We start from the raw sequence: 15,589 nt of genomic DNA on the forward strand, positions 1-15,589 counted from the left end.
CAGACGGACAGACGGACATGGCTATATCGACTCGGCTGTTGATGCTGATCAAGAATATATATAATTTATGGGGTCGGAGATGTCTCCTTCTATGCGTTACACATTTCAAGACAAAATTATAATACCCTCTGCAAGGGTATAATGAAGTGATCAAGAATGCTACACTAATAAAAAAAAATCATATAAAAATACACATTTCCAACATTTCAACTTTATTTGCAATGAATTGAACAGATTCTTTCGAGTACCGAAAGGGAAATACGCAGAGTGCTCGTTAGGTACATATTTCAAATATATCCGTTAAACACGGTACCTCTTTCTACTTGTACGGGTCCCGACTATCAATTGCCATCCAACCGATCGGATGGTAAGCAAAAAAGTTTCATACAACCTTTTTCCGAGATTTTTTCACACCTGCACGTGGAATTTCCCGAAGCCCCGACTTAACGTGAACCTACATCATATATGGTAACTTCAGTGAAAATTAGTTATGACGGTTTGCGCTGAGCGCTGACCACCAATCAGTCAGTCAGTCGGTCCCTCAGTCAGTCAATCAGGACAAACAGTCGTATATATAGAGATATAAAATAAGCTCGAAAGCAGACAACATTGATCATTTCGTCACATTGCTGATAGACAAACCGAGAGCAACAGCTTTGTGTTTTGGGCAACAAGCTCTTATCACAAATTGTAATTTTTTCCGAATTTGTTTGTGAAGTTGTGTAGCGATCAGTTCCTAAGGTCTATGGATAATGTTTCACTTGATATAAACAGATATTTTCAAAAACAAACCAGTCTTTAAACAGGATTAGGTTATTTAGGCTATAATTAACTGGATAAGATAATCAACATGCTACGCATAATAAACTGAAGCTTCTTTTATTTAACCCAATTCTAACATTATTCCAACTTTTTATCAAGGGATTTTGTTTAATTAATCTTTGACAAACACAGATAAAAAGACATCCCAAAAGTTTTGGCATCTAAAACACCTTAGATTACTTCTAGTACCTCTTATTTGTACTATGTATGTAGCAGTTCGTCGAGGTGATGATACTCAACAAAGATCACATCTGAAAAGTTTGGTTTTTGTTTACATAAATGTTATATTTTGGAGCGATATTTACAAATTTTGATAGCCTCAGAACTTTTAACAAGCACTTCACTTTTATGAACCTTTAAACTGACGGAATGAACGCAGAATAACCCGATCAGAAATAATAACACATCTATAAGTGTGCCTTTTGTTAATCTTAATTTAATTTAACCCATTGAGTGTGTCACAAAGAAATCAATATAAGCTGAAACACTTCATAAAGGCTAAGTAAATATTTGCGAACCACTTGAATTAAAAGAGAAACACGCGGTCACCCATCTTTAAATAAATGCTCATATGCACGTGTTTTTTATTTTTTGAGCTAGTCAAAATTGGGTTCCACTTCGGTGACGAGTTACTTTCAACCGCCAGAGACGAGCTGCGTTTCGCGACTAAACCGAAACATAGGTGATAAGCCATAAAGAAATCTACACGTAGGCTCGTTAAAGATTATGCTAAGAGTTTTGCATATTTTTCCAGTCAGAATTGTGCATATATATCCAGTTAGATCTAGTTGATTTTCATGCTCGACGCGACCCTGAGCTCAAAATGGAAAATCATTTCAATTTAAAAATTGCGTTTTATGTGCCGCCGACCCATTAAATGTACTTATTTACATACAAAAATATAAAGCCGATCTATTGGTAATTACAAAAACATGAAAATCTAGGTTTACAAAGACAATAATTTAGGGATATATATATATATATATAAATATATATGTATGTTTTATATGTATGTAGGGAAAACTTTTAATAACTAAAGAAAAAGTCTATCGATTGTGGCGCATTAATTGCTGCTAGTCGCTAAATATATATATAATATAATATTATTCTTCTAGTAGAAGTTGCGGTTGTTTATGCTTTTTGTTGCGTTTAGAACGTAGACTTAACACCTCATGAGGTGGCACTGGCTCAAATATGTTTTGCCCATTGTTGCCAATTAGAATTTTGACATATATGTGACTGCAAATAAAAGAGAAGAATATATGATATATTTATATAATATATTGTACTATGATTACTCGTAACAAGTGCCGCTTACCATAATAATACATTGTTAATTTTGTTAATTGTATTGTCTTATTTTGGTTTATTCCAGCAGAATGTCTGCAACTTCCGCATCGCTGACTTCACTGCCTAACATTAGGTTATTTCTGCGATGAGACAGTATTGAAGAACTGTAAATTAAAATGGTTACTCATAATCAAGGCTGCAATCCGGCTCTGAACCGCACAAGCTCGAACCCGGTATTCCATTTAAACTGAATTTAAACCATAACTGAAATGCTTACTGCTTAAAACATGTTAGCATTAAGCATATTTGCCAGAAGGTAATTTAAGCCCAGAAAACGGAAGGAACATATTGTAGGATTCATAAATGTGGTAAACCATGCTCGAACCATTAACAGAAATAAATGAAAATTTTGATTGGGTATCTAGCGTACTTGTTACGAGTTGAGCAGGTTCTTCAAGCTACTCACTACTCTACTTACACGGTACGCCGTAAATGGTCGAGTTCGTCCTTGAGCAGCGCATTCTTTTCGCCCAGTTTTGTGTGTAGTTTGACGCTGCGCGCATTGCTCTCCTCCAGCAGCTTGATGACGTGCTCCTGGCTATGCAATTTGGTTTGCTTGGTACTGAGCGTCGAGCATAGATTCTGGAACTGCTCATTCGTGGATGCCAGCTCGTTCGATATCTGCCGACAGAAAAGCCGTTAAAATTTAGTTATATACATTTATAAATATGCTTGCTATTAACCTGGGTAATGAGCGTATTTTTATCGCTTGTTTGAGACATAATTTCATTAATCTTGCGATTGCTCTCCTGTTCGCGTTGCTTCATCTCCTGATCCAGATAATTAATGCGCTCGCCGCGCACGGCCAGCACTTGCCGATGATGTTCGATCTGTTCCTCGAGTCGCCCAATCTTAAGCTCCGCCTTGCGCAGCGCTTCCTGCTTAAGCTCCAATTCATTGCGCAGCGTTTGCTCCGTCTGCTCCTGTGTTGTCAGACATGCCTGTTGGCGCTTCAGCTCCGACTGCAACTCACTGCGGACTGGGATTAGGAATTTGTACTATAAAATATCTAAAGTTTCACCAACCTTATTTGCGCCGCTTCCTGCCCGTTGCTCATTGTTGACTCCGTTTGCCCCTCCTGCCAATCCTTATGTTGCTCCAGCTCGTGCAGCTGTCGCCTCTGTTCAGCTATTTGCCGATCCTTGTCGGCCACAATTAGTGTCAATTCCTCCGTTTTCTTTTTCAGGAATAAACGATCCGCGTCTGCCTGATAAAGTTGCGCCTGCAAGTCCTCAATGCGCTCCAACTGCGTGTTGATCGTCTGCCTCAAACCATCCATGCCGGCATCGTTCTCCTTCAGACGTTGATTCAATACCTTTGTGCTGTTGGCATTACTTGATGATAAATAAGATTTTAACCGATTTTTCATCAAAACTTTTCACATGGCTTACACTTTCTTCATTTGCTTCAAATCGCTGCGCAGTTCATCAATGACGCTGGTCTGCTCCACCAGCGAGATATTCTTGTCGGCCAGCTCCAGAGCAAGATCATTGTTGCGCTTTTGCGAAGACTCGAGCATTTTTTTCAGATCCTCTCGATTTTTGCGCACATCAGCAATATCCAAGTCCAGCTTGGCATTAGTACATTTTAGCTGGGTATTTGCTGCGCTTAACTCGCAAACCTGGCGTACCAGACTCGAGTTGTCCTCCTTGCCAGCGGCGCTGCACATTTGCATCAGCTCATTGTCGACGGCAACCAGCTTATTGTTCTGCCAGGAGTGATTTTGTTGCGAATATAACTGAAATGGGTATTTGAATCATTTACCAGCTCTCCATTCAACTTAATGCGCAGCTCTTCGCGACAAGCGGCCACTGTCGCCTCATCTTTGGACAGCTGCACGGATGCGAACTGTTCGAAAATGAATTTGAAGCCAGCCTTGAATACATCATGGCACAGATGCTTGAAATCATTCACCGATTGAACAGCTAAAGCGGAGGGAGGAAAAGTCTTTTAGGCTGACAAAATCAAATGAACTGAATCACAGCTCTCACGTAGATTTTTGGGCAGGGCAAGCAAGTCATCATTGTGCACCAGCACCTTGCAATTATCATTGTGCACTATGGTAACCAGCTTGTAGGCATATCCATAGCCCTTCTCACGAAAGCTGGCCGCTTTCTGCATAAACTCTGACTGCATGTCCTCCAATTGCTTTTGCAGCGCCTCCAGCGGCTGTGGACATGGTGTCAGCTCAATCGCCTCCTGTGGTGAATGAAGACTCATCGATGTGAGGCTGAGTTCTTTCTTTCTCGTTCGCGACAAGGGTGCTGGCGTGGGCGAGCTCACCTGGGCAGCTATTTCAGTCGGCGAGATGGCGGGAGAACGTCTTAAGCAACATTTAAATTGGAATTTGAAGCCACCCACCGTTTTCTCCATTTTCTGCGTGACAGCGACTTATTCTCTGCTCTGTAAGTTGATTCAATCGAGGCTTTGTAAATTTGTTCTTCAGCTTGGGTAACACCTCCTCCGAGTCGGCGTCCGTGCGGCGAGAGATCATACTTGTTGTGGACTTAACAACCTCTAAGCAAGTCACGGGCGCCGGCGAGGGAGGTGGCGAGGAAGGCCGCGAGGAAGGCCGCGAGGAGGGCCGCGAGGGAGCGCGCGATGGAGCTTGCGATGGCGCCACCGAAAGAGTCGCCGAAGGAGTCACAGATGGAGTAGCCGATGAGGTAATCGGATTGTTGACCTTGTTGCTGTTATTGTTGGAGCCTAGAACGCCTGCAGTTTTCCTTTCATTGATTGGCATTCGCTTGATCGGCGGCTTTGGCTGTGAATAGAACAAAATAATTAGCAATTAGCCGAATATGTAATACTCTCGGAACTGGTTAACTCACGTGCTGAGCTTTTGTTGCTTCTTGCTTTTTGGCTTCGGACGCAACAGTCCTATTTGCTACATTTTTGCCGTTAACTTTATGCGGCACTGCAACAAGAAGGGTAACAAATGTAAGTCTTAGTTAATCCAAATCTTTAGTAGGGGGTGCTGTTCTGTCTGCTTACCACGTGATACAACAGCGGAATTTTGCATTTTAGCTATAACCCTGATGATCTTTAGTCTTATCTATATATTATGGTTCCAAAAAATAACCGACTGACTTCATAAATCTGCTAAGATCTAGAAATAAAAATATACAATTTCGAAATACGAAACGCAGCGGTGTACTGTTTGATGTTGAATGAATAAAAAAATGTCTTACAATTACTTTAGACAGCTAAATGACAACTGACTGGATAGCCTGCTTGCTGTAAGTAGAACTAAGAAGAAATGTCAGCATGAGCATAACTAATCCCTAATTGATTGAACAGGCTTATTCCTGTTGTTGCCGAAAATTGAAGGTGAGGAATAGGAAAGTCTTCTGAAAACCAGTACAACAAAACTATTAGAAGAATGTCTTCTGTGTTGATAAGCGACTCTTCAGGGTCTTCAATTTCAGAAAATAGAACAAAGAAAACTCCTTGGCGTTAACAGACAAACAATGAAAAACAGCACAGGGGCAAGGGCTTTAACCAAAGCTTAGATATTTAAGAATCTTAATGCAGATAATCCGTTCATAATACTTTCTCCAACAAGCGCGTTTTACCACTTTTTGGAATCCCTAAGGTTAATTTGAAAAAAGTGAGTAAGTTCTCTAGCAAGGCATTTAGGTTTTCCTGTTAAAAAATATCATTAGGATGATTTTCCCAATCAATTGTTTCTAAAGTGTCCCGAAGATTAAAGTCTGAAAGCCAACTCGGCAATGGATATTGATCAACTATATATATATATATACATTTTTTTTTATGAACATATATATTATTATCTTCTATGCGTTACATGTTTGATGATATAATTATATAATTTTCAAAGAGGAGGAATAAGGAGGAATCGATTTTCAAAAACACATTTGCCAATAAAGAATTTATCAAATTCCAAAAATTAACAAATAATTACTCGTAAGACATAGGCACACTTCTATGCTATGCTATGCTATATTTAAGGTCTGAAAATTCATCGAGATCTTTCTATAACCATCCTAGTTAATCTAGAATGCATTTCCTACACATAGTGTGGGATAAGGCCCACACCCTGCCCTGCGAACACTTCCGACTGGAGCACTCTTAATTAAGTTAAGCTAAGCTCTGTATATGCTTAACGAGAATCAAATCCAGTCTCTTGTTTATCATTTCAAGTGACCAAACTTTTCGCAGACCCTGCACCGCAACAGATGCTAGTTCTCGCTATCTTGAACCACTGTGCTGGCATCGCGCCAGTCGACATGTTCTTTCCTTCGCTTGAGGATGAGTTGCGCCACGTTCTGCACGAGTTTGTTTAGAATAGCGGGATGAAAACAAAAAGTCCGACAATCAAAACATCAACAAATGCGAAATTGGCAAATGGCCGCTAAAGCAGAGCAACAAAAGGGGCACAGCCAAACGTTGCTCTGTTGGGCACCCACTCAATGGCCTCCCGGCTGCCACCTCTCACGAATTGCTGCACATCGGGGAAAAAATTTGAAAATTGAGTCGTTTAAGGCAGCTCGTGCAATTTGCATTTCAGTTGCGTTTCGAGCGCCAGACGAGACGGTCGTGAATATAATACATTCGTGAATAGTTTGGATTTTGAGTGCATTTGGAATTAGTGAAAAAAGACAATCACAGTTTCTAGCTGATATATATATGAAAAGTATATCAGTATAAAGATTTTGTAAACAGTTTCGTCACAATTCCGATTTACAACCGATAGAACGTAAGTTGCCAAGCGTCTGGGATCTAGAGAGGTCGTAATGCCACCGACGAAACCCTAAAAGTGATTTTAATGATTAGTTTTTCTATTGAAATTGATTTCCTCGCTGTCGCTGCCCGCTAACACATTTGCCTTTTTATTTTGCAATTTTCCAATTGAATTTAATCAGTGACGTATTCGCTGATGTACCTCTTATTTTGGCATGTGCTTATTCCGAGAGACCTCTCTCTTCCGCTCCGCAATGGACGGGCGAGCGAGAAAGCGCATGAAAACATTTACGGGGAGGTTTACTTGCAGCGTGCTTAAAGATATAGTCTGATAGTCCCTCTCAGAACTTTCACCCTAAGCCTATAATTTTCGGCTTTTTCGTATTTCCCCTTTTGTTTAACCAACTAACAAGCTTTACTTTTAGCTTAATACATGTATATTAATTGAGTTGGAATTTATTTTAAATATTTATACTATTTATATATCCAGATAGTATTGCGTCCAGCAAGTCTTGCAATGTCAAGAGCAATTGCAATCAATCAACGTTCCCAACCAGATCTGCTTGTGTGTGTGCCACTCTGACATTCGATACAACAGATACTATGCAAAGCAATTAAATAGCTAAACAAGCTATGGAAATATGGAAAAATGGTTTCCGCATTTGTGGACCAGAGTGCTCTAGTCGGAAGTAGCCGAATACGCGATACCCTAAACCTTCCTTATAGCTTCCCTCCCTTCACTTTGAACCACACACACTAGGGCAAATAAATTCCTGATTAATTTTGGTGCTTCTATCCCGATATTTATGATATTTGTCATTCAAAAGTGTGTATATACCAAAGCGAAAGATTCTACTTCCCAGAAAGCAAACTTTTAAAATTGTAAGTGGATTAGGGCAAGATATCCGCAAAGTAAAATATTTGTAATCTATATATAAGTACTATATAGCCTACATAATAAGTTCGAGTTATGCCCAAATTATGAAAATGGAAGGTTATAACGAAATGTATAGGGTATAAGAACCTCTCCGTTCCATTCTAAATATAGAGCACATAATTAATGGCGTTTTAATTGCAGTTCCCAGAAGCTGAAGAAACAGAGAGTAAACGCGAGAGAGAGAGAGAGGGAGACCCAAACCCTCCACACAAGCGCAATGTTGAGATTTACATGCATCATCGTTTTATTGGCAACCACCTGCTGCTTGCCCCTGATCCAAGCGTGCAGTCGTGTGCCACAGGGCGTCACCGCTGCCAAGTCGCCAGTGGATGAGAACTTTGTGCTTTCCGTGGCGGGAAACGCACAGAGCTATGTGCCCGGCCAGAAATATAATGGTAAGTGAACCAACAAAGAAATTTCAAGTGGAGAGAGATGTACATTTTCCACTTGCCAGTCACGCTGAGCGCCTACTCGGGTCTGTCGTTTGTGAGCTTTATGCTCGCACTGGAAATGGAGTCTGGCGACGCTGAGAATGAGCCCAATGCCATGGGCGCCTTTGAGATAAGCGATTTGTCGGAGACACGCTTCAGTCCGCGCTGTGCCAATGTCGTGGAGAACACAAATACGAATCTGAAGACACACGTCGAGATCGTCTGGGCAGCTCCCACTATGCCGGGTCAAGGTTGTGTGCTGCTCCGTGCGACAGTCGTGCAGCATCGCGATGTTTGGTTCATGGATGATGGTTTGCTGACCAAACGCATGTGTGAGGAGGAGGTGGATGATATCAATACACAGCCCAGCATTGTGGATCCCTGCTGTGCCTGCGATGAGGCCAAATATGAGGTGGCATTTCAGATATTCAAAAACATAACAGCCATAAGATGAGATTTGCTTTCAGCTAACCTTCGAGGGTAAATGGTCGCGTCACACGCATCCCAAGGACTTTCCTGCCAACAGCTGGCGCACAAGATTCAGCGATATTATTGGCGCCTCCCACACCATTGACTATCGCTTCTGGCAGTATGGTGAGCTGGCCAGCGAGGGTTTGCGCGAGGTGGCCGAACATGGCTCCACGCGGACTTTGGAGAGTGAGCTGAAGGATCAAAGCGAACACATCAGGACGATTATTAAGGCGCGCGGCATTGCCTATCCAAATGTGACGGGCAAGACATTTGCCGTCTTTCGCGTGGACTCGCATCATCATCTAATATCGTTGGTCTCCATGGTGGATCCATCGCCCGATTGGATTGTGGGCGTCTCTGGACTGGAGCTGTGTTTACCCAATTGTTCTTGGGTAGAGAACAAGGTGCATAATCTGTATCCCTGGGATGCGGGCACGGATAGCGGTCCTTCCTATATGGTCAGTTATACCTTACGAACTCCTGCATTCTGTTTATTTACGGTACTTTTCTTGCACAGTCTGCGGATCAGCCTCAAGTGCCACCCGACGTGGTGCGTCGCATCAAGTCCAACTATCCCAATGATCCACGCTCGCCCTTCTATGATCCCACGGGCGCAGAGATGAAGCCGCTGGCCACTTTACACATAAACAGGCGCCGTCTATATGAGAAGAATTGCGAAGCAGCTGACAGTAGGCTTTCTTGACCAAAATATTTGCAATTTTAGCAACTAATTTTGTTATTCCATAGCGGAGCAGCTGCCTCCGGAATGCGGCACAACCGCTTGGACTCGCTGGGATGAGTGCAGCGCCAAGTGTGGGCCTGGCAAACAGTACCGAACGCGCGAGTTTAAGAATCCTACGATGGCCATGGTAAGTGCAACCTCTCAATTACCTGTACCTCTCAGCTACCTGTACCTAACTAACCCAACAATTTTATAGCGTCACAGATGCAACAATGCTCTACGTGAGGAGAAGCACTGCATGGGTCGCAAGTGCGCTTCGTTTAACGAGGAGATGCCGGAAGGTACACAGCCTGAAGCGGAACTGCCCGGCACCGATCCCGAGTGCGGGCTATCCGAGTGGACCGAGTGGTCCTCATGCACGGTGACCTGTGGCACGGGTGAGATGATACGCAGCCGCCACTATCTCAATCGGCGAGCCAAGAAGAAATGCCAGAAGGCAAGCAAGGCGCGACTACAGGAGAGTAAGCCCTGCGAGGCCAGCGACTGTGGCGGCGACATTGGCAATGGGGCGGGCGGCGATGCCGAGCAGGAGGATGATCAGCCCGAGGCAGCCGATGGTGAGACTGGCTCTGCAGAGAAGCGTTCGCTATTTCGAAACTTCCAAAGCTACAGCCAACGCAGAGAGGACTATATACCGCCAGTGTGCGGGGTGTCACCATGGTCGGACTTCTCGCCCTGCCTGGGACCCTGCGGCGGCACGGGCAAACGTCAGCGCATGCGTAAAGTGTGGAACAACAATGAGGTGTACGGCGTACGCGATCCCAACGACGATGGCAGCGATCCCTGTCGGCATATCAAGCTGCTCGAGGAGGTCAACTGCACGAATCCCAGCTGTGACACCATTGTGCCCTCCTTCTGTTACGAAACGCTACGCGAGAGCCACTGCCGGGACAGCGACGTGGCCAACTATTGGTACTATGATCATGTGAGCGATCAGTGCGCCATTTACTGGTCGGATCGCTGTGACACCAACCAGAACAAATTCAAGTCAAAGGAGCAGTGTGATGAGACCTGTCGCCTGCCCCGACACAAAATGGAGCTGCAGCACGAACGCCTCAGCTCGGAACAGCCGCAACGCGTCGACTGTCTGGTGTCCGAGTGGATCGCGCACAGCTGCAATGCCAGCTGCGGCGATGGCGTCCAGTTGAGAACGCGTCGCGTGCTCCGCACACCCAAATACGGTGGCAAACAGTGTCCCAAGCACCTGGTGCGCCTGGATCGCTGCTATCAGCGCTGCGACGACATGTACTCGGTGAGCGGCGCCTTTGGCGAACGGCGTCACATGCCCGCCAAGCTGCAGCCCCTGGAGCCACGGGATGAATGCAACTACTCTGAGTGGTCCGCCTGGACGCCCTGCACCGCCAGCTGCGGCGAGAACTCTGTGCGCCAGCGTACACGCACGCTGCTCAACACCGATCTGAGCTACAAGTGCAAGGACCGGGTACGCATCGAGAAATGCGTCATGATGCCGTGCATGCTCAGTAGCAATGACGAGAGCGAAAAATGGTGAGGAGCCGAGAATACCCTTCTGATAATACTTATCAATTACTCTAGCTTCAAGTATTAGCTGCTCTTTTTTTGCATGTATATTGGGGCAATGGCTACCGAACTCATTATGTACTCGTATTAATAAACAACAAAGTTGTATCAAAATAAGCTAAGTGTCTTTCGATGTTTAACAGATCCCTCTGGGAACCCTCACTTCGGAAGCCCAATGCCTTTAGACTCAACATTCAAAATTAACTGAAATACAAAAAGATGTGGCAACACTCTAGTGAATTGTAATGTAAGGGGGCAACACTCTAACGGCAAACGGCCGTTTAAATTTTCTAATAGCATATTAAATGTAATGTTATATTTAAAATTATTCTATTTAAATATTAATATTTATTTTTAAGTCCTGTATCCATAAAAAATGTGGTAAAAACAGCAAAAGAAAGTTGTGAAAACTGGAAGGATCTAGCCTAGAACAAGTTTGTCAACCTTACGGACTATGCAGGATAATTTTTTTTTTTTTCTAGATTTTTCTATTTGTATGCTCGGGTTTGGCTTAAATCCATAAAGATCGATTTATAGCAAGTTTCTTATGGGTGAAATTAGAGGAGTTAGCGAAAAAAATAGAATACAAAATCTAACTTTTAAGATCATTTACGAACTACGAACCACAGGATTGCTTATATCAAAGTACATACCCATTGTTTATATGGTCAATAGTTTCGCGGCACGTTTTCTACACAATTTGGTTTTAACGAATTCGCCATATGTTTGTCTGACTGCTGTTTATCATTGACCTACATAAATTTCTGGATTGCGATGCTTTATTATTTTGGAGCATATGCTACTCTCTAAGTTCAAAGAACCCAAGCAAAATAAATTAATTGGCGCCAAGCGATGCAAAAGACACACGAATCGTTGACGACTTATTGAAGAGCGCGACTCAAAACATTTCAAGTGACGAGCTAGTCAATTAAGATGGGTTCTCAGTCGCGACGCAGTCTGAAAAATAATTATAACGTTACGTCAATTATGGAAGCGCTTCACCCAATTTCGACAGTTTCCATTGAGCTGTGGCTGCGACTAGAACTGCGAATAGCAAGCCTGAAGAAAATGTGCCGAATTCTGTTGATGTTTATCCTGTGCCAGGCGTGCCTTCAGGTTGTCAGCGGTGGCTGCAATCGCATACCACAGGGCGCCACTGGAGAACGTTCGGCAGTCGATGATAATTTTAAAATACTAATCGATGGCAATCCAACGACCTATATACCCGATCATCAGTACAATGGTGAACTGAGAGCACAGAACTAGCCAGAACTATGCAATTTTCAACTATATACATTTTCCTAGTATCCCTCTCCTGTCCGATCAGCATGAAGTTCATCAGCTTTACTCTGGTCGTGGAAAGCGAAGATCACGCGGGAGCCTACAATGCTCAAGAGATGACTGGACATTTTGAGCTGTTTAGCAATGCCGAGACAAGATTTAGCACTGGCTGCGAGAACATGATCGAGAGCACTAATACGAATGCCAAGACACGCATTGATGTCTCCTGGATGGCGCCCAAGTTGCCGGACAGCGGCTGTGTGCTGATAAAGGCGGGCGTGGTGCAGCATCGAGACGTGTGGTTCATCGACGATGGTTTCCTGACCAAACGCATCTGCCCGGAGGAGATCGATGAGCTGAATAGCTTAACGCCAGCGCTGCAAAATTGCTGTGCCTGCGATGAGGCAAAGTATGAGGTGCGTATCCATTTGGCTACACGATCTAGAATTTAAGAATTAATGTATAGTTTAAGGAACCCGAAGCTATTTCGATCTAGTCCGTCTACCTGTCTAACTTAGAGACACGTATGCCAAAGAACAAGCTTGCACTACGTTCGATAGCTCTCCACATATTACCAAAATCGATAAATATCGATTTGAAGCTTAATTCTCGTACTCACATATATATACTAGCGCGTATACCCTGCGTATACTCTAATTAATCTTCGGGAAATTTTGACTTATTTTTAGTCTATACAGGATATTTGAGGGTACCATTTTCATATGAATATTGACTAGAAATAATAATCCCAGATTTAGATGCAAATTGATCTAAAGGCCAAACCATAAAGAAAGAGACAAATCTTATGAAAATCGGTTGAGTTTTGACAGTGTTATGGTTGTGGGAAATTTCGATATAAGATATTTTGTTATATAAAGAGATATATATAATTTTTCCGATACAGATAATTCTGGAGCGCAAGTGGGCTAGGAATACGCATGCCAAGGACTTTCCGGTGGAGGCTTGGCGCACACGTTTGGGCGAAATAATTGGCGCCTCGCATAGCTACAGCTATCGCTACTGGGCGTATGGTGGACGTGCCAGCCAGGGCATGCGGGAGCTGGCCGAGCATGGAGCCACGCGTACTCTGGAGCAGGAGATAAGAGATAATACACAGGTGGGGCAGATCACTAACTAAAGTCCTTTTTCCTGCTTAATGTCAGGTTTTTTATCTTCTAGAATGGCGAGGTTCGTACCATAATCAAGGCACCAGGCATAGGACATCGTCAGAATCTCTTTGGCACCACATTGGCCAATGCGCGTGTGGATTCGCAACATCATCAAATATCCTTGGCCGCCAAAATAGATCCCTCTCCGGATTGGATAGTGGGCGTGGCGGGCTTGGAATTATGCTTGAGCAACTGCACTTGGCTGGAACGTAAGGTTTTGAATTTATATCCTTGGGACATAGGCACAGACTCAGGTCCTTCATACATGGTGAGCGCGTGACTTTCTTTCAAGTTTAAATCAAGCTTAACCCATTTCTATAAACAGTCAGCCGATCAGCCGCAGGTGCCGCCGGATGTCATACGTCGCATTAGCTCCTCATATCCCAGCGATCATCGTTCGCCTTTCTTTGATGATTCGGGAGCACCAATGAAGCCCCTAGCCACACTCTACGTGACCAGGAAAAAGTTATACATACGCGAGTGTGAGGAGGGTATGGCTCTAGATTATCTGACCAAAACCTTTAACCCACTTAAGTTCTATCTTGTAGTGCCACAAGAAGGTCCGCTAGAGTGTGCGACTCACCCTTGGAACGATTGGAGCAACTGCAGCACGCGCTGCGGTCCTGGCTACTCGCAACGCTTTCGCAGCTATAAGAATCCAGCGCTTGCGGCCAGCTACAGCTGCGATCGTCGCTTGGAGGAAATGCGACAGTGTCAGGGCATGCAATGCGGCACAGAGGATGAGCTGGCCATTGGCGAGCCAGGTATTGATAATCCCAATGGTCCGGATACCATAGCCGAGTGTGAGCTGACCATGTGGAGCGATTGGTCACCTTGCTCAAAGACCTGTGGACGTGGTACTTCCACGCGGACACGTGACTATTACAATCCCCTCGCCAGGTCACGTTGTCAGACAGTGATGCGATTGCCGCTGGAGGAGACAAGGCAATGCAGCGGCGCAGATTGTGGCGGCACTATAGCCGACAATGGCGAACTGGATGGCTTTCCAGAGCCTGACATGTTTGGAGAAACCAACGAAGGTGGATTTGAAAATAGCAGGCCCGGGTGGGGCTTAAATACCTACAACCCAAGGCCGGACATGGATTATGCTGGAGCGGACAGAAACAATGCAGGCTGGAGGGCCAATAATTTAGCTACGCCCATGCCAGCGGAGAATCCGCGTGGCTATGAGAGCAACCGACGACAGCCGTACGAGCTGGAGCGACCCACATCCAATAGCTACCACAATGAGCAGCTGCAGGGCAACAGAGGCAAGAGCTACAATGATTACAGAGGTGATAGCTACAAGAATTACGATCCAGTCTCTAGCAATAACAACGACTACACCAACACCCTTCAGAGACCCGGCTTTAGCACACGGGCACCATCCGTACGTTACTCGGACCGGCAGCAGAATCCGGGCAACAAGTACAATGTGGTGCAGGACTACTGCTTCGAGAAACCATTCGCCTCCACACAACCTTGTCTGGCCAATCCGGTTATCGTGCGCAACTATTGGTTCTACGATCATGATGATCACGAATGCAAAATCTTTACCACGGACAATTGCGACGAGAACAACAATCGCTTTCGTACCCTGATGGCATGCGAGGGCACATGTCTTCTGCCACAAATCAATTTGGCTCGCACAGAGGATAACGATGTGAATCCCTATGCAGGTGGACCAATGCAGCCTATCAATCCCTATGGATCTAGAGCAATGCAGGTCAGCAACTCCTATAGAGCTGGACCAATACAGTCCAGCAACTCCTATGGAGCTGGATCGATGCAGCCGAGCAATCCCTATGAAGCTGGCGCGATGCAGCCCATCAATTCCTATGGCGTTGGAGCAATGCAGACGAGTGAAAGTTTCGGTGAAGGATTTGGGGAGCCCATGTCACAGACAAGAAACCAATATAATAATGCCAGGCGTGGACGTTATGGCAGCTAATCATTTAATAAAGTTAAAGCATAAACTTATTGCAAGGAGATTTTCTTATGAGAATATCGTAAAGAACCAAATCCATACAAATGGTCTTTTGATTGTTCATAAGATATTGTTCAAATTTAGGGATCATGCTGAATTTCGTAATTTGTAGGTAAGCCAATCGAAAACCAAAAAGGCAGATCAACGCAAAAGATA

The 15,589-nt window shown here is 44.2% G+C and overlaps 3 protein-coding genes across 7 annotated transcripts; 2 read left to right on the plus strand and 1 right to left on the minus strand.

The window, feature by feature from the left end:
• Window positions 1–1,774: 1,774 nt before the first annotated feature.
• LOC115757961 (putative leucine-rich repeat-containing protein DDB_G0290503) lies at window positions 1,775–5,333 on the minus strand. 5 transcript variants are annotated; one of them, XM_030698441.1, is made up of 11 exons: window positions 5,167–5,333; window positions 5,004–5,089; window positions 4,534–4,936; window positions 4,456–4,463; window positions 4,164–4,371; window positions 3,937–4,097; window positions 3,564–3,880; window positions 3,198–3,506; window positions 2,856–3,144; window positions 2,591–2,793; window positions 1,775–2,061 (listed from the first exon to the last, which is right to left on the minus strand). In XM_030698441.1, the coding sequence occupies exons 1-11, from the start codon at window positions 5,192–5,194 to the stop codon at window positions 1,926–1,928; spliced, it is 2,148 nt and encodes a 715-aa protein (XP_030554301.1). In that variant the 5' UTR covers window positions 5,195–5,333; the 3' UTR covers window positions 1,775–1,925. The 5 variants fall into 5 exon arrangements, with proteins under 5 accessions (XP_030554301.1, XP_030554297.1, XP_030554296.1 ...); XM_030698439.1 differs by adding an exon at window positions 2,141–2,252 and having other exon boundaries at window positions 1,979–2,061; window positions 4,164–4,463; window positions 5,167–5,332; XM_030698438.1 differs by adding an exon at window positions 2,141–2,276 and having other exon boundaries at window positions 1,979–2,061; window positions 4,164–4,463; window positions 5,167–5,332.
• Window positions 5,334–6,727: 1,394 nt separating this feature from the next.
• Window positions 6,728–11,236, plus strand: LOC115757958 (spondin-1). The gene is made up of 7 exons (XM_030698434.1): window positions 6,728–6,892; window positions 7,955–8,208; window positions 8,268–8,656; window positions 8,712–9,173; window positions 9,233–9,404; window positions 9,463–9,584; window positions 9,654–11,236. Exons 2-7 carry the CDS (start codon window positions 8,031–8,033, stop codon window positions 10,965–10,967), a joined length of 2,637 nt encoding a protein of 878 aa, XP_030554294.1. The 5' UTR covers window positions 6,728–6,892; window positions 7,955–8,030; the 3' UTR covers window positions 10,968–11,236.
• A 239-nt stretch (window positions 11,237–11,475) lies between these two features.
• Window positions 11,476–15,397, plus strand: LOC115758074 (spondin-1). Its single transcript, XM_030698588.1, has 6 exons — window positions 11,476–12,239; window positions 12,302–12,693; window positions 13,182–13,394; window positions 13,457–13,714; window positions 13,772–13,937; window positions 13,995–15,397. Exons 1-6 carry the CDS (start codon window positions 11,930–11,932, stop codon window positions 15,395–15,397), a joined length of 2,742 nt encoding a protein of 913 aa, XP_030554448.1. The 5' UTR covers window positions 11,476–11,929.
• The last annotated feature ends 192 nt before the right edge of the window (window positions 15,398–15,589 follow it).

This window comes from Drosophila novamexicana, unplaced genomic scaffold (assembly GCF_003285875.2).
Source record: "Drosophila novamexicana strain 15010-1031.04,08,12 unplaced genomic scaffold, DnovRS2.1 tig00000121-arrow-pilon, whole genome shotgun sequence".
Taxonomy (NCBI): domain Eukaryota; kingdom Metazoa; phylum Arthropoda; class Insecta; order Diptera; family Drosophilidae; genus Drosophila; species Drosophila novamexicana.

Bases quoted from the DNA above. Each gene is read 5' to 3' on its own strand.
- LOC115757961 (XM_030698436.1), bottom strand. From the start codon at position 5,194: ATGCAAAATTCCGCTGTTGTATCACGTG. The intron at 3,145-3,197 runs GTTGGTGAAACT...CCCAGTCCGCAG, and splicing joins CAGGAAGCGGCGCAAATAAG to TGAGTTGCAGTCGGAGCTGA. The intron at 2,062-2,590 runs GTAAGTAGAGTA...TTTTATTTGCAG, and splicing joins GACCATTTACGGCGTACCGT to TCACATATATGTCAAAATTC.
- LOC115757958 (XM_030698434.1), top strand. From the start codon at position 8,031: ATGTTGAGATTTACATGCATCATCGTTTTATTGGCAACCACCTGCTGC. The intron at 8,209-8,267 runs GTAAGTGAACCA...TCCACTTGCCAG, and splicing joins GCCCGGCCAGAAATATAATG to TCACGCTGAGCGCCTACTCG. The intron at 8,657-8,711 runs GTGGCATTTCAG...ATTTGCTTTCAG, and splicing joins GCGATGAGGCCAAATATGAG to CTAACCTTCGAGGGTAAATG.
- LOC115758074 (XM_030698588.1), top strand. From the start codon at position 11,930: ATGGGTTCTCAGTCGCGACGCAGTCTGAAAAATAATTATAACGTTACG. The intron at 12,240-12,301 runs GTGAACTGAGAG...ACATTTTCCTAG, and splicing joins ACCCGATCATCAGTACAATG to TATCCCTCTCCTGTCCGATC. The intron at 13,938-13,994 runs GTATGGCTCTAG...TCTATCTTGTAG, and splicing joins CATACGCGAGTGTGAGGAGG to TGCCACAAGAAGGTCCGCTA.